This window comes from Pecten maximus, chromosome 7 (genome assembly GCF_902652985.1).
Source record: "Pecten maximus chromosome 7, xPecMax1.1, whole genome shotgun sequence".
Lineage (NCBI taxonomy): Eukaryota > Metazoa > Mollusca > Bivalvia > Pectinida > Pectinidae > Pecten > Pecten maximus.
This window is the reverse complement of record NC_047021.1, coordinates 6,184,558-6,203,688: the sequence shown is the minus strand read 5'-3', so window position 1 is coordinate 6,203,688 and position 19,131 is coordinate 6,184,558. Positions and strand designations below refer to the sequence as shown.

The following is a 19,131-nucleotide window of genomic DNA, read 5'->3' as shown; positions in this document are numbered from 1 at the left end:
TACCCTTAACTAGACTACTTTACTCTATATACCAGGTTACATACCCTTAACTAGACTACTTTACTCTATATACAAGGTTACATACCCTCAACTAGACTACTTTACTCTATATACCAGGTTACGTAACCTTAACTAGACTACTTTACTCTATATACCAGGTTACATACCCTCAACTAGACTACTTTACTCTATATACCAGGTTACATACCCTCAACTAGACTACTTTACTCTATATACAAGGTTACATACCCTTAACTAGACTACTTTACTCTATATACCAGGTTACGTAACCTTAACTAGACTACTTTACTCTATATACCAGGTTACATACCCTCAACTAGACTACTTTACTCTATATACCAGGTTACATACCCTCAACTAGACTACTTTACTCTATATACCAGGTTACCTACCCTTAACTAGACTACTTTACTCTATATACCAGGTTACGTAACCTTAACTAGACTACTTTACTCTATATACCAGGTTATATACCCTTAACTAGACTACTTTACTCTATATACAAGGTTACATACCCTCAACTAGACTACTTTACTCTATATACCAGGTTACATACCCTCAACTAGACTACTTTACTCTATATACCAGGTTACGTAACCTTAACTAGACTACTTTACTCTATATACCAGGTTACATAACCTTAACTAGACTACTTTACTCTATATACAAGGTTACATACCCTAACTAGACTACTTTACTCTATATACCAGGTTACGTAACCTCAACTAGACTACTTTACTCTATATACCAGGTTACATACCCTCAACTAGACTACTTTACTCTATATACCAGGTTACCTACCCTTAACTAGACTACTTTACTCTATATACCAGGTTACGTAACCTTAACTAGACTACTTTACTCTATATACCAGGTTACATACCCTCAACTAGACTACTTACTCTATATACCAGGTTACATACCCTCAACTAGACTACTTTACTCTATATACCAGGTTACGTACCCTTAACTAGACTACTTTACTCTATATACCAGGTTACGTAACCTTAACTAGACTACTTTACTCTATATACCAGGTTACGTAACCTTAACTAGACTACTTTACTCTATATACCAGGTTACATACCCTTAACTAGACTACTTTACTCTATATACCAGGTTACGTAACCTTAACTAGACTACTTTACTCTATATACCAGGTTACATACCCTCAACTAGACTACTTTACTCTATATACCAGGTTACATACCCTCAACTAGACTACTTTACTCTATATACAAGGTTACATACCCTCAACTAGACTACTTTACTCTATATACCAGGTTACATACCCTCAACTAGACTACTTTACTCTATATACCAGGTTACCTACCCTTAACTAGACTATTTTACTCTATATACCAGGTTACGTAACCTTAACTAGACTACTTTACTCTATATACCAGGTTACCTCCCCTTAACTAGACTACTTTACTCTATATACCAGGTTACATACCCTCAACTAGACTACTTTACTCTATATACCAGGTTACATACCCTCAACTAGACTATTTTACTCTATATACCAGGTTACCTCCCCTTAACTAGACTACTTTACTCTATATACCAGGTTACCTCCCCTCAACTAGACTACTTTACTCTATATACCAGGTTACGTAACCTTAACTAGACTACTTTACTCTATATACCAGGTTACGTAACCTTAACTAGACTACTTTACCCTATATACAAGGTTACGTAACCTTAACTAGACTACTTTACTCTATATACCAGGTTACCTCCCCTCAACTAGACTACTTTACTCTATATACCAGGTTACGTAACCTTAACTAGACTACTTTACCCTATATACCAGGTTACGTAACCTTAACTAGACTACTTTACTCTATATACCAGGTTACATAACCTTAACTAGACTATTTTACTCTATATACCAGGTTACGTAACCTTAACTAGACTACTTTACTCTATATACCAGGTTACATACCCTCAACTAGACTACTTTACCCTATATACAAGGTTACGTAACCTTAACTAGACTACTTTATTCCATATACCAGGTTACCTCCCCTTAACTAAAATTCTTTATTGATATACAGTGGACCCGCGATAATCCGGACGCCGATAGTCCGGAAAACTCACAGTCCGGACGGAAATGCACGGGAACGGATTTCCGTAACGTTATTTGTACTCACCAGTCCGGAAATTCGGATTCCGATTCCGATTCCGGAAGCCCATTTTGGGAACGGAACGTACTTTTCATTAGTAAATTTCCCTCAATAATCCGGACGATTTTTTCACCACGAGGAGAAAAAAATGTCGGGGCAAGTCACCCGTGTCGACAGCGGTACAGACTATCGCTTGACACTGTGCGTAGCCATAGCGACCGCTGCCAGGTCATAGCCCTGGGTGTTTACCTGTGTTACAATGTGTAGCTTTTGTTTTTATAACGGTACATTGCTTTTTCTCTATGACCTAAATGTTACAGAATTTATGCACAAACATACAGTACGTGATACGATAATCAATCAATCTCAAATACATGTAATAAATTTATGATCGGTAATTAACATCATTAACACTTGTATTAGGTAAACACGGATATCGGCTTTGTGACACCGTTACGTGAAACGACGACTCATTGAAAGATGCATGTTATTAATTACATACACATTTACGTATTAAGCAGTGATCACAAGAACTGGGTTGATTATACACAAATTAGTCAATAGTCGTCTGATACTTAACTAAGCGTCACATTGTTAAGTGAATACGGGTTTAATAATTATTGGACATCTCGGGTAGTTCTCGCTGGTGTCGCGTAGATAATCTAGCTTGGGGTTTCTGGTACGTAAAAATCATAAAAAAAACATGGACTGACGGTAAGTTGTAAAATCCGGGTATTTTATTTAAGGTATTTAACGTTTGTAATTTCTACTTGTTTGTGAACCTCCGGGACGTGACACATGTGTGTTGTTTGTAGGTCACATATGCCCGCTATAAATAAAACAACTTTCACTTTACATGTTGTTTTAAAAACATAGTTTATTTTTTACTTTCTACAAAATAAAACAAGAATCATATCAGAAACATAAGTATATTTATTGTTAAAAAGTCTGACAATTAGACGTGTTTATGAAACGTCCCGGATTTTATATAATCAAGGGAGATAACTCTTATACGGCAATTTTTTTGCCCTGGTACACGAAATTCGGCAGTCCGGAAAACTCGTAATCCGGACGGTTTGGACTGGGAACGAAGGTATTCAGATTATCGAGGGTCCACTGTACTTGTTACTTCTCCTTATAATTTTTTTGCAGTTATTTTAGGACTTGATCCTTGTATAGTTGGTAAGAAACTTACGTAATGGAATCAAAGTAACTCTTGAACAAATCACTTTCATGTCCCTCGGTCTCCCGATGCTGAACTGGTTTGTCATCTAGAAAGGTATCCAACTCCACAGTTTTATACGCAGCTGTTCCATACTCATCCTGTAAAAAAATATTTAGATTCCATGTGAACATATCAATAAGTATGCAGTAAAACTCTAACCCACAGTACCAAGATCTATTTCTGAAACAGTTTGCTTCCTGCCAATATCAATCATGTCCTTGTAAACTAACCTCGAATAACAGTTATTAATTGAATACACTATAAAGTATCCACCTTCCTTTCAAATTCATTATAGTAATAATAATTATTCTTCGAACGTATACCAGACATGACAATTGTTACCTGTTACACTCTTGTAAGACTTCAGGGTGCAGTCAATCTCACACATAATTAGCAGATTGTGGCATGATTACATACCGTCACTACCCAGTCGTCAGGTCAGACATTAGATAATTACCAGATCGTGGCATGATTACATACCGTCACTACCCAGTCGTCAGGTCAGACATTAGATAATTACCAGATCGTGGTATGATAACATACCGTCACTACCCAGTCGTCAGGTCAGACAACAGATAATTAACAGATCGTGGCATGATTACATACCGTCACTACCCAGTCGTCAGGTCAGACATTAGATAATTACCAGATCGTGGTATGATAACATACCGTCACTACCCAGTCGTCAGGTCAGACAACAGATAATTACCAGATCATGGTATGATTACATACCGTCACTACCCAGTCGTCAGGTCAGACATGAGATAATTACCAGATCGTGGCATGATTACATACCGTCACTACCCAGTCGTCAGGTCAGACAACAGATAATTAACAGATCGTGGCATGATTACATACCGTCACTACCCAGTCGTCAGGTCACACAACAGATAATTACCAGATCGTGGCATGATTACATACCGTCACTACCCAGTCGTCAGGTCAGACAACAGATAATTACCAGATCGTGGTATGATTACATACCGTCACTACCCAGTCGTCAGGTCAGACAACAGATAATTACCAGATCGTGGTATGATTACATACCTTCACTACCCAGTCATCAGGTCAGACAACAGATAATTACCAGATCGTGGTATGATTACATACCGTCACTACCCAGTCGTCAGGTCAGACAACAGATAATTACCAGATCGTGGTATGATTACATACCTTCACTACCCAGTCATCAGGTCAGACAACAGATAATTACCAGATCGTGGTATGATTACATACCTTCACTACCCAGTCGTCAGGTCAGACAACAGATAATTAACAGATCGTGGCATGATTACATACCGTCACTACCCAGTCGTCAGGTCACACAACAGATAATTACCAGATCGTGGCATGATTACATACCGTCACTACCCAGTCGTCAGGTCAGACAACAGATAATTACCAGATCATGGTATGATTACATACCGTCACTACCCAGTCGTCAGGTCAGACATTAGATAATTACCAGATCGTGGCATGATTACATACCGTCACTACCCAGTCGTCAGGTCAGACAACAGATAATTAACAGATCGTGGCATGATTACATACCGTCACTACCCAGTCGTCAGGTCACACAACAGATAATTACCAGATCGTGGCATGATTACATACCGTCACTACCCAGTCGTCAGGTCAGACAACAGATAATTACCAGATCGTGGTATGATTACATACCGTCACTACCCAGTCGTCAGGTCAGACAACAGATAATTACCAGATCGTGGTATGATTACATACCTTCACTACCCAGTCATCAGGTCAGACAACAGATAATTACCAGATCGTGGTATGATTACATACCGTCACTACCCAGTCGTCAGGTCAGACAACAGATAATTACCAGATCGTGGTATGATTACATACCTTCACTACCCAGTCATCAGGTCAGACAACAGATAATTACCAGATCGTGGTATGATTACATACCGTCACTACCCAGTCGTCAGGTCAGACAACAGATAATTACCAGATCCTGACATGATTACATACCGTCACTACCCAGTCGTCAGGTCAGACAATAGATAATTACCAGATCGTGGTATGATTGCATACCGTCACTACCCAGTCGTCAGGTCAGACAACAGATAATTACCAGATCGTAGCATGATTAAATACCGTCACTACCCAGTCGTCAGGTCAGACATTAGATAATTACCAGATTGTGACATGATTACATACCGTCACTACCCAGTCGTCAGGTCAGACAACAGATAATTACCAGATCGTGGTATGATTGCATACCGTCACTACCCAGTCGTCAGGTCAGACAACAGATAATTACCAGATCGTGGCACGATTACATACCGTCACTACCCAGTCGTCGGGTCAGACATTAGATAATTACCAGATCGTGACATGATTACATACCGTCACTACCCAGTCGTCAGGTCAGACAACAGATAATTACCAGATCATGGTATGATCACATACCGCCATTACCCAGTCGTCAGGTCAGACAACAGATAATTACCAGATCGTGACATGATTACATACGGTCACTACCCAGTCGTCAGGTCACACAACAGATAATTACCAGATCGTGATATGATTACATACCGCCACTACCCAGTCGTCAGGTCAGACATTAGATAATTACCAGATCGTGGTATGATAACATACCGTCACTACCCAGTCGTCAGGTCACACAACAGATAATTACCAGATTGTGACATGATTACATACCGTCACTACCCAGTCGTCAGGTCAGACAGTAGATAATTACCAGATTGTGACATGATTACATACCGTCACTACCCAGTCGTCAGGTCAGACAACAGATAATTAACAGATCGTGACATGATTACATACCGTCACTACCCAGTCGTCAGGTCAGACAACAGATAATTACCAGATCGTGACATGATTACATACCGTCACTACCCAGTCGTCAGGTCAGACAACAGATAATTACCAGATTGTGGTATGATTACATACCGTCACTACCCAGTCGTCAGGTCAGACAGTAGATAATTACCAGATTGTGACATGATTACATACCGTCACTACCCAGTCGTCAGGTCAGACATTAGATAATTACCAGATCGTGACATGATTACATACCTTCACTACCAAGTCGTCAGGTCAGACAACAGATAATTACCAGATTGTGGTATGATTACATACCGTCACTACCCAGTCGTCAGGTCAGACAACAGATAATTACCAGATTGTGGTATGATTACATACCGTCACTACCCAGTCGTCAGGTCAGACAGTAGATAATTACCAGATTGTGATATGATTACATACCGTCACTACCCAGTCGTCAGGTTAGACATTAGATAATTACCAGATCGTGACATGATTACATACCTTCACTACCAAGTCGTCGGGTCAGACAACAGATAATTACCAGATCGTGACATGATTACATACGGTCACTACCCAGTCGTCAGGTCACACAACAGATAATTACCAGATCATGGTATGATTACATACCGCCACTACCCAGTCGTCAGGTCAGACATTAGATAATTACCAGATCGTGGTATGATAACATACCGTCACTACCCAGTCGTCAGGTCACACAACAGATAATTACCAGATTGTGACATGATTACATACCGTCACTACCCAGTCGTCAGGTCAGACAGTAGATAATTACCAGATTGTGACATGATTACATACCGTCACTACCCAGTTGTCAGGTCAGACATTAGATAATTACCAGATCGTGACATGATTACATACCTTCACTACCAAGTCGTCGGGTCAGACAACAGATAATTACCAGATCGTGGCATGATTACATACCGTCACTACCCAGTCGTCAGGTCAGACAACAGATAATTACCAGATCAATATAATGTCAGAAAATAATTTGCACATGTTTTTGCAATTTCATATTTGCAAGTTAACAGATGTACTTAGATAGACCTTAGTAGTTTTGGACATTTCAGATTTGACCAATATTAATCAGAACACAGAGCTTACAAACGACAATGGTAGAAAGCTTGCCATGGTATATGATGTCATTATGCAAGATAGAATACATAACATCACAATTTGGCATACATTTGTGAGTCATTGACAGGGGACCACAATGAATTCTGGGAGAATTTGAGCTGCCTCAGTATATTTTGCTATTTTCAATTTTCAATTTCAAAAATATTTTATTGTAAATGCATTTTAACAAAGTACATTAATTACAGTCATTAAATGAGTATTTACAAAAGAATCAGACAACAGGCTATGCCTATATCAGTCTTCTTCTATTCCGGTAGATATGTACATTTTGTTATTTTGCTATAAAATGTAATAAACAAAATGTCTAACAGTATCTTCAGTAATACCAAATATATTTCACGGGCGTGGCTAATAGTTTGATATTTTTCACTCATGCTATGCACTCGTAAAAAATCAAAATATTAGCCACACTCGGAAATATATTTGGTATTACTGAAGATACTGTTAAATATCCTCTATGTCATTTCTTGTTACTGGATGACTTAAGTTTATATCTCATTAATTGATAGATAATTTGTCTTCCATTATAAATCTATTGGTTTACTGTTACTTATATTCTAGGTATACAGCATAAGTTTGCTGTAAACATCAGAACAACCTAGGACTATGACCAAGAAAAAGTAGTTCCTTGGTTTTCAGGCATATCATTTAAGGGTGCTGCAGAGCCGTTTTTATCGGAAAATTGATGAAACAAAAGATTAAGAAAGCATCAGCCACCATCTTAAAAAAAAAATCTGGAAAATCAGCCACAATTAGTTTCTCAAGTAACAAAAAATATGACAAATACACGCAAGCTTTTAAATGATTATGATTAATTCATCTCATGTAAATGGCACAAGATTGCATGGAAAACACTCAACAGCACTCATTTTGGCAGAAGGCACCAAAATAAATAGAGGATCCGAGTTTTCCTTCAAATTAGATTGATGATACAAGTTTTGAATTTTTCATTTTTGCAATAAAAATCTAACAGGAATTTCTTAAAATACAAATTTGAAGGTTTCAACACCCCACTCCCCACACTCCACCGACAAAAAAAACAAATTTTAAATCATGCAATCTCTTTGACCAAGATGTACGTACTTACAAGAGACCCAATGGCCTTAGTAGTCACCTGAGTTCAGATGTGTACATTGATGAATGTTCAGTTTACTTTGCAACCAACATTTAACACATTTGACTCCTGCGACCTTGAAAGTAGATCAATTAAAAGGTCATTCATTTGAACAACTTAGCAACACTTCATCGAAGCATACTATTCACCCAAAAAACAAAACAGACAGACAAAAGGAGATTGTAATAGGTTACTTGAGACTACGGTGACCTAAAAATGCTTCTCTTACCTGTGTGCTTTGTCGACCAATCCAGAAGTGGACATCATACAACAATTCATCACTGCCGTCCTCTTTGTAGGTCTGAATTAGTCAACATAATCACATTTTAGAGGTATAATTCTACAAAACTAGGTCTGTAAGACATAGATTACAGACATGGATGCCCCTGCTGCCACTCGCCATCCCACATCAGCAGTTCCTGCAGGGACGGGACAGGGTAACCCTATATATCTCCTCCCCCTTTTATGGCGGGAGCATAAAAATATCTTAATGTAATAAACAATGTATACACCATGTATTTTTTGTTTTAACACGATGCCCAATTGGCCTGTATCTTGTATTCACTTAATCAGAAGAACCTCATTCTAAGCCTTTTAGTTAAGAAATTTGACCCTGTGACCTTGAAAATGGTTCATTCAAAGTAATCTACATGTATTTCCTTTTTTGCAAACTTTGTAGGGCATCATCACAATCATTACATTACCACCAGCATGTAAAAAGTTAGTATCAGTCAAGATGACAGGAAGGAACTTTAAGAATTACACAAAATCATTCAGTCACACCTCTCCCACTCTGTCTCCTGACAAAAAGTCTTGTGGCAATGGTGGACATGTTTTATATATCTAAAAGAGGCCCACAGGGCCAGCATTGCTCATCTAGATATTACAGTAACCCTGGCAAAATACTGTGATTTAAGTTATATTACAAATAATTTCCTCCCTTTTTTGCTGCCTTTCCCAACAATGGTTCAAACCAAATGTGGATAAAATCCTGTCATTCTTCAACAAAAAGAACAATTTTAGTTGTTCTTTCTTCAATATTTCCAATATTGAGAATTCTCACTCTAGGTGCAAGTGACACCCTCAATTTATACAACATTAGATAACCTTTGCCAAATTATTCTCCAGACCAAATTTCATCAAAATCAATTCAGTTGTTCAGGAGTAATAGAGATATGAAGCATTTACCCCAATTTCCCCTATTGGGTCCCATCTCTAGAGCCCCAATTGAACCACAATGTGTTTATACAACATTACATCTCTTTTGCTAGATAATGCTCAAGACCAAATTTCATCAATATCCACATTGTTCAGGACTAGTAACGATTTGAAGGATTTACCTCAATTTCCCCTATCGGCTCCCCCCTTCAGCCCCAAGGGAGCCACACCTTCTTTTTATACAACATTAGATCTCCTTTTCCCAATAATGCTTCAGACCAACTTTCATCAAAATCCATTTAGTTGTTTAGGACTAATAGCAACTTGTTGACGAAAGATGGGCCATGACATAAGTAAAAGTAAAAAAGATATTCCAGTAACTTTTTTCACAAATCTTCTCTTCAGATTTTAAAACAAAATATTACACCTACAAAACAAGTATACTGGGTATTGCTTAAGCAATACATGTCCCCTATATAATATTGAATAAACTTGGATTTTCTTTGATGTTACTTGCACACATATGTACAAGACAGACACAAAGAAAACCCAGTATCCCCTCATTGTATGTGACACAATCAAAGCTTACATTGAGGATGATGTAGGAATCTCCATTGTAGAACTGGCCATAATCCTCCTTGGACCACTCTGTCACCTTGAATTTCTGAAAAGAAAACAACTTTATATTAACCAATTAGACACATCTCATTTGGAGCAGACACATAATGAGATTTTAGCAGCAAAATATCTACAAAATAGGACATCAAGACATATTGGAAGTATTGTCTGGTGTTGGAAATTTCTGATAAAATCATCAGCAAAACTGCTGTCAAGGATGACCAAATATAACAGAGAGCATGATTAATCAAATTTATATCACTGTCTCCGCTAGGGATCGAACCCGGAACCTCTGGCTTACTAGTCTTACGCCCAACCGATCGGGCTAAAAAGAAGTATTTACCAGGGTTACACAAATACAATATATATGTGTGTGTATACGTATGATATGCCGACAACTTGTGTGAAGGACAACCATATACAAGTGTACAATTCATATGTTCATATACAAGTGTACAATTCATATGTTCATATACAAGTGTACAATTCATATGTTCATATACAAGTGTACAATTCATATGTTCATATACAAGTGTACAATTCATATGTTCATATACAAGTGTACAATTCATATGTTCATATACAAGTGTACAATTCATATGTTCATATACAAGTGTACAATTCATATGTTCATATACAAGTGTACAATTCATATGTTCATATACAAGCTTGACGAGGATTATACACCAATTATAGTCTTGTACATAATGTAGCCAGAATGGGAAAGGGGAAACACAAACTTGAAGATGGATTTATATACATGTAAACAATGGAGGAAAGGGGAACACAAACTTGAAGATGGATTTATATACATGTAAGTAATGGAGGAAAGGGGAACACAAACTTGAAGATGGATTTATATACATGTAAACAATGGAGGAAAGGGGAAACACAAACTTGAAGATGGATTTATATACATGTAAACAATGGAGGAAAGGGGAACACAAACTTGAAGATGGATTTATATACATGTAAGTAATGGAGGAAAGGGGAAACACAAACTTGAAGATGGATTTATATACATGTAAACAATGGAGGAAAGGGGAACACAAACTTGAAGATGGATTTATATACATGTAAGTAATGGAGGAAAGGGGAAACACAAACTTGAAGATGGATTTATATACATGTACATGTAAACAATGGAGGAAAAGGGGAACACAAACTTGAAGATGGATTTATATACATGTAAGTAATGGAGGAAAGGGGAACACAAACTTGAAGATGGATTTATATACATGTACATGTAAATAATGGAGGAAAGGGGAAACACAAACTTGAAGATGGATTTATATACATGTAAGTAATGGAGGAAAGGGGGAACACAAACTTGAAGATGGATTTATATACATGTAAACAATGGAGGAAAGGGGAAACACAAACTTGAAGATGGATTTATATACATGTAAGTAATGGAGGAAAGGGAAACACAAACTTGAAGATGGATTTATATACATGTAAATAATGGAGGAAAGGGAAACACAAACTTGAAGATGGATTTATATACATGTAAGTAATGGAGGAAAGGGGAAACACAAACTTGAAGATGGATTTATATACATGTAAGTAATGGAGGAAAGGGGAACACAAACTTGAAGATGGAAAATGTCAAATGTTGAGGCCTTTTCAAAAATTTGTTTCGTCCTTGATTATTAATATTAAGAATTATTAATGGGACCTGTTAAGTGGAAGAGTTCCCATATGGCTAACTGGATTGAATTGCAAAATGTACTGTAAGACAAACACATCAACATCTTGAGAAAGATCTATCCAGTGCTGTTTTATACAGTGATACCGTTACAGTAATTGATGAGCTAACTGACCACAATACGCCAGATCTTGATCCCTGGCTCCTGTCCAGCACCTGTCCAGGCAGGCTCTGTCTCGGCTGACTCCTCTACAACATCAAACCACAAAATTCAGTCATTTTTTATTAAACTAAGGGCTGGTCAGGGAAATTCATTTTTTTAAAGAAACTATTTTTTAATCATTTACATGATAACTAGGCTGTCAGCCTACATTCTAGAATGTATAGTCAGTCTACAGTCTAGAATGTACAGTCAGTCTACCAGCCTAGAATGTATAGTCAGTCTACCAGTCTAGAATGTATAGTCAGCCTACCAGTCTAGAATGTATAGTCAGTCTACAGTCTAGAATGTACAGTCAGTCTACCAGTCTAGAATGTATAGTCAGTCTACAGTCTAGAATGTATAGTCAGCCCAACAGTCTAGAATGTATAGTCAACCTACCAGTCTAGAATGTACAGTCAGTCTACCAGCCTAGAATGTATAGTCAGCCTACCAGCCTAGAATGTATAGTCAGCCTACCAGTCTAGAATGTACAGTCAGTCTACCAGCCTAGAATGTATAGTCAGTCTACCAGTCTAGAATGTATAGTCAATCTACCAGTCTAGAATGTAGTCAGCCTACCAGTCTAGAATGTATAGTCAGCCTACCAGTCTAGAATGTACAGTCAGTCTACCAGTCTAGAATGTACAGTCAGCCCAACAGTTTAGAATGTATAGTCAACCTACCAGTCTAGAATGTACAGTCAGTCTACCAGTCTAGAATGTACAGTCAGCCCAACAGTTTAGAATGTATAGTCAACCTACCAGTCTAGAATGTACAGTCAGTCTACCAGTCTAGAATGTACAGTCAGCCTACCAGTCTAGAATGTACAGTCCGCCTACCAGCCTAGAATGTATAGTCAGTCTACCAGTCTAGAATGTAGTCAGCCTACCAGTCTAGAATGTATAGTCAGCCTACCAGTATAGAATGTACAGTCAGTCTACCAGCCTATAATGTACAGTCAGCCTACCAGTCTAGAATGTATAGTCAGCCTACCAGTCTAGAATGAACAGTCCGCCTACCAGCCTAGAATGTATAGTCAGTCTACCAGTCTAGAATGTATAGTCAATCTACCAGTCTAGAATGTAGTCAGCCTACCAGTCTAGAATGTAGTCAGTCTACCAGTCTAGAATGTACAGTCAGCCTACCAGTCTAGAATGTACAGTCCGCCTACCAGCCTAGAATGTATAGTCAGTCTACCAGTCTAGAATGTATAGTCAATCTACCAGTCTAGAATGTAGTCAGCCTACCAGTCTAGAATGTATAGTCAGCCTACCAGTATAGAATGTACAGTCAGTCTACCAGCCTATAATGTACAGTCAGCCTACCAGTCTAGAATGTATAGTCAGCCTACCAGTCTAGAATGAACAGTCCGCCTACCAGTCTAGAATGTATAGTCAGCCTACCAGTCTAGAATGTACAGTCAGTCTACCGGCCTAGAATGTATAGTCAGCCTACCAGCCTAGAATGTTTAGTCAGCCTACCAGTCTAGAATGTATAGTCAGCCTACCAGTCTAGAATGTACAGTCCGCCTACCAGTCTAGAATGTATAGTCAATCTACCAGTCTAGAATGTAGTCAGCCTACCAGCCTAGAATATGTATAACCTAGCTTTTTTTCCCCTTTACTGAATGGACTGGCCTAATACACATGATCATAATGTGTTTACAAAGCAGGGGGCCCCATGGCTTTTTCTAGGGGCTTTTGGGGGCCATTAATGGCCCCATTCCCAATTAGTTATTTCAAATTTAAGCCAAATTCCCAAAATTTGCAATCTACTCCTAAACAAGAGGCCCATGGGGCCTGTATCGCTCACCTGGTTGGATTAGACCAAATGTCAAAATAATGTTCATGTTCAATTTGTTTTATTTGTAAATCTCAAACAATGCTATATATGGTATAGTGTGGGAATCCGAACTGCTTTAATGATTAATGAAGTTCAGACTCTCTAAGGTCTGAAAGACCTCAAGACTTGTTTTTAGAACATGCATTCATCACTTTATGACTAGTAGAGATTTAGATGAATTACATTTATTTCCCCTGTTGGGCCCCATCCCTTTGGACCTTTGGGGGTCAGAGTCACCATTTATGCAAAATCTGTTCCCCTTCCCCAAGGATGCTTCTGACCAAATTGGGTTCAAATCCATTCATAACTTTATGACTAGTAGCGATTTAAAGGAATGATCTCTATTTCCCCAATTGGGCCCCACCCCTTTGGCCCCTTTGAAGTTATAGTCACTATTTATGCAAAATCTGTTCCACTTCCCCAAGGATGTTTCTGACCAAATTGGGTTCAAATCCATTCATAACTTTATGACTAGTAGCGATTTAAAGGAATTACCTCTATTTCCCCTATTGGGCCCCGCCCCTTTGGCCCCTCAGGGGTCAGAGTCACCATTTATGCAAAATCTGTTCCCCTTCCCCCAAGGATGTTTCTGACCAAATTGGGTTCAAATCCATTCATAACTTTATGACTAGTAGCGATTTAAAGGAATGACCTCTATTTCCCCTATTCGGCCCCGCCCCTTTGGCCCCTCGGGGGTCAGAGTCACCATCTATGCAAAATCTGTTCCCCTTCCCCCAAGGATGTTTCTGACCGAATTCGGTAAAAATGCAATAAGAACTTTTTGACTAGTAGCGATTGGAAGCAAATGTTGACGGACGGACGACGGACTGATGGACGACGGACGCCGCGCCATGACATAAGCTCACCGGACCTTTGGTCCAGGTGAGCTAAAAATCTTTCCCAATTCATCAGTTTTCTTCAAAATTAGACAAAAACGCCCCATCCCAAACCAGTGAGAAAAAACCCTGGGGCCTCGCTGGTGTTACCCCAAATTATAATCTTATTCTCACAGGTTTTAATTCCCAGTTCAGTTTATTTTAGTAACAATGATTTTTTTTTGTGTGAATCAGTCTAAACATTCCAGATAGACTTGTCACCATATGTGTACAGGAGTATGATTAATCAATTACTTTTGACTTTTCTGTCAGTGTCCGTGCCAAACAGGGCCATGTTGGAATCCTTCCAATCATACTTCTTTGCTTTCCTTAAACCTGAAATAGTTTAAACAAAAGTATCAGCATTATATAAATACTTCAATTTATATCTTACATGCTCATTCTAATGATGCTCCATTCATACCCCTTTCTATATGTAATGGGATAGCTAGAACACCCTCTCTACCCCTCAACTATATGAACTGCTAAAAATATTCAAAGGAATGTTGTGTTTAAGCTACACATTTAGGTCAAAGCAAAAGGACTGTACAATGTATGTGTAACGGCTCAACCATATCCACTTCAGTACCCTAGATGAACTGACTACCTCGGTGAACAGGTTTTTATAAGCTTCCTTTTCAATCACACATATATATACATCTGTTGTGTATATCTATATAAACAGCATGCTGTAATATTAACAACCAGCAGAAATGTATGTTTTTCCATGATGTGATATATTCAGATATCTGTCATGATAAATAAGCAAAATACTTGTGGCCCGACACTTTATACATGTTAATAACTGTAATTCAAACCTAAACTTAATTTATTCTGCTTTAATAGTAATGTCCTCATGATAGGACTATTGTTAAGAGCTCATATGTAGAACCATCCTCTCCAGCTTCTACAATTCTACAATGTAATACTGCCCTCACTGACATCTACAATGTAATACTGCCCTCTCTGACCTCTACAATGTAATACTGCCCTCTCTGACCTCTACAATGTAATACTGCCCTCTCTGACCTCTACAATGTAATACTGCCCTCTCTGACCTCTACAATGTAATACTGCCCTCACTGACATCTTCAATGTAATACTGCCCTCACTGACCTCTACAATGTAATACTGCCCTCTCTGATCTCTACAATGTAATACTGCCCTCACTGACCTCTACAATGTAATACTGCCCTCTCTGATCTCTACAATGTAATACTGCCCTCTCTGACCTCTACAATGTCAGACCTGCCAACCTTTCAAATTCAAAAATAGTAATTTGGCCCATTTTTGAGCAAAAAAGAGTAATTCTTAACAATTCTTGCCAAATCTATTGCATCAAAAAGAGTAATTTGCTACTATTTCGAGAGAAAAAAGAGTAACGACCACCACAAAATAGTAAAGATTACTATAAAATAGTAGTAGTTGGCAGGTCTGCAATGTAATACTGCCCTCACTGACATCTACAATGTAATACTGCCCTCACTGACCTCTACAATGTAATACTGCCCTCTCTGATCTCTACAATGTAATACTGCCCTCACTGACCTCTACAATGTAATACTGCCCTCTCTGATCTCTACAATGTAATACTGCCCTCTCTGACCTCTACAATATAATACTGCCCTCTCTGACATCTACAATGTTTTCTATAGTTATTACAGCTTGGTTTGTGTTGATGTTTGACACTAGGAGTGGAATACCGTGTTAATACAAGTTCTACAGTGATGTACTGGGGGTATACCCTGCTGATAAAAGTACCAAGAATTCCTTTGAAACTAAAACCAAACCCCATTATAATAATGTATATCTTCCTTACTGATAGCTCCAGGGCCTCCTCGAAGACAAAAGACAGCTGATAGAAATTATATTTATTTGGATTCTGTGAACAGCCTTGTTGTATGTAAACCTGCACTAGTGGTGATCTGGGTTACCGCCCTGAGCTGTTAATGATGCAGATGTGTAATCAACCAGAGCCCTGAGCTGTTGGTGATGCGGATGTGTAATCAACCAGAATCAAGTAGCAGGAAATGTGGATTTGATTTCAGGATATACTTGCATGGTCAGACTATATATATACTAGGGAATGTATGTATTCTTCATTTCCATATAAAAGTATTCTTTTATGATTCATATGCTGTAGCGAGTTAAACGCTTAGGAAATTTCATAGTAGGGCCAATTTGAGAGTTTGAGATTACTTTCTCGCTCATTGTGGAAACGTTCAAGAGTTTCGTCTCATTTTTTTAAAGCAATTATTGATTTTTTAAGAAAAATGTTTCGGGTTTAACTACAAAGTTTGGGATTTTAAACTTTCATTTGAAAGAAATTTCAATTGGAAATGGGCAAAAAAAATTCAATTGCCTGGCTCTGCATGCAAATTTCTTTAAGGAAAAAAAAGGGGAAGTTATGTTGTAGAAGATCTGTGAGATCTTTGTCATCATTTTATACATTATGCAGTCATCACCAATATCTCAGTCATAGCTGTCCTGGTCATGCACGGATAATCATTTATATTCTTACCAAAGTATATATGGATCACTGTCTATAGACTCTGCTGTATACAGAAAACCGCCACCAGATGGCAGTCAGTCCAACCAAAGTGACATTATGACCCCCCACCCCCCACACAACTCTTATATTAATATACATTATATGTACTAGTATCACCACAGACATTCACCGATACTTTCAAAGTGCATCAGTGCTTCTAAAAAAGTACCCAGCTTCAAACAGTATCCTAGACAAAAAAGTCTTTACGTATAATCCCCCTTTCGGCTTTTTAACTGTACGGAAGGAATTCATGGAATGGGGGTTTATTTTGGAAACTATGGCTACCTAAAGAATGAAAATTAGATAAACATTTTGGAAACATGGCTGCCAAAAAATGAAAATCAGATAAACATTTTGGAAACTTGGCTACCAAAAAATGAAAATTAGATAAAAATTTTGGAAACTTGGCTACATAAAGAATGAAAATTGGATAAACATTTTGGTTTTGGCTATATGTACAGAATGTTAGATCAACAATCATGTTTATTACAATAATAACAATGTATTACATAAGGTTATAACAGGAGGGTCCGCTCCATTCTCACCAAGCCAAAATGATACTCCATGTCCCCATGGAAACCCACAAATGACTTAATTGTAGAGAGAAGAAAAAAGCAGATTGTGACTGATGTTATTATATCCCATCTACATCAAAAGCACACAAGATCCCAGCCATGTAAGTCTACATGATTTATAGTCCATTAACTGTTTCAGGACAACCATGTTGTTTTAAGTGGTACATGCTGCCATTATCAACATCTGGAGCCAATGTAGGGGACATTGTAGCTGGTTTATAGGTCTGCACTCTTAATTTCATGATTTGACATTTCTGTAGCAATCTATCTGAACATCAATTCATGTCTCTCTGTATTACAAAAGCCTGATGATAGGTATAAATTGTAAATGTATCTGTGATACAGGAATACACTGTTTATGTTAGATAGAACATTCTGTGACATAGTCACGTTAGATATCAATATCATAGTACTTTGAGCACCAACCCTACCCATGTGGTCTATTATCTTCAGTGTCGTCATAGTTATCTACCAACAATTGAATCAATTACAAAATATGACTAGTTCCCATAAATCAAGCTATGTATGCAATAAACATATATAGGAAATAATACAGTATAAACAAGATAGTTCAGTGAATTACAGTCCCCCACCACATATGAAATTATATGCCAAGAATTTACAACACAGATCGTTTGACGACCCACCAGGTTTAAATTGTGGTTGGTGGTATCAATGTGAATGAATTCAGGAAGATTTATAATCTTAGTAAGCACTATCAGAAGTTTAATGCAAAAGAACCCAAAGAAAGATGAACCTGAATGCCCCGAGTAAGAAGTTCACCTAGGTGAACCCATGACAAAAGTATGAGTTCCAGTGACTGGTGTAGGAGATAGAGCCCAGACAAACTATAAGTCAAAATATAGGTCAGAGTGACCTACTTTTGGTACATGATATACAGCGTCACTTAGGTGAATTAACCCATGACACAACTTAGTACGAAATTCCATTAACAAGTAGTGTAGGAGGTAGGCATAGGAAAACCTTTTACTTTGATGCCGGTCAAAAGTGAAAATGTAGGTCAGAGTGGCTTACTTCTGATGCATGACATACTGTCTCACCTAGGTAACGATGACAAAAAATTACCCAAGTGTGAAGTTCTACTTGCAAGTAGGAAATAGGACTCGGACAAAACGTTTTCTTTTATGTAGGTCAAAGGTCAAAATGTAGATCAGAATGACCTATATTTGGTACATGACACACC

The 19,131-nt window shown here is 38.0% G+C and overlaps 1 protein-coding gene across 1 annotated transcript in view; it reads right to left on the bottom strand.

Annotated features, from left to right (window-relative positions):
• The window catches only part of LOC117331445 (gelsolin-like protein 2), a 55,626-nt gene that overhangs the window by 21,651 nt on the left and 14,844 nt on the right, over positions 1-19,131 (bottom strand). The window contains exons 3-7 of the mRNA XM_033890159.1: positions 15,057-15,137; positions 12,058-12,131; positions 10,206-10,280; positions 8,688-8,759; positions 3,346-3,473 (exon numbers count right to left, since the gene is read on the bottom strand). Coding sequence (XP_033746050.1) covers positions 3,346-3,473; positions 8,688-8,759; positions 10,206-10,280; positions 12,058-12,131; positions 15,057-15,137 — 430 coding nt within the window. The remainder of the gene's footprint in view (positions 1-3,345; positions 3,474-8,687; positions 8,760-10,205; positions 10,281-12,057; positions 12,132-15,056; positions 15,138-19,131) is intronic.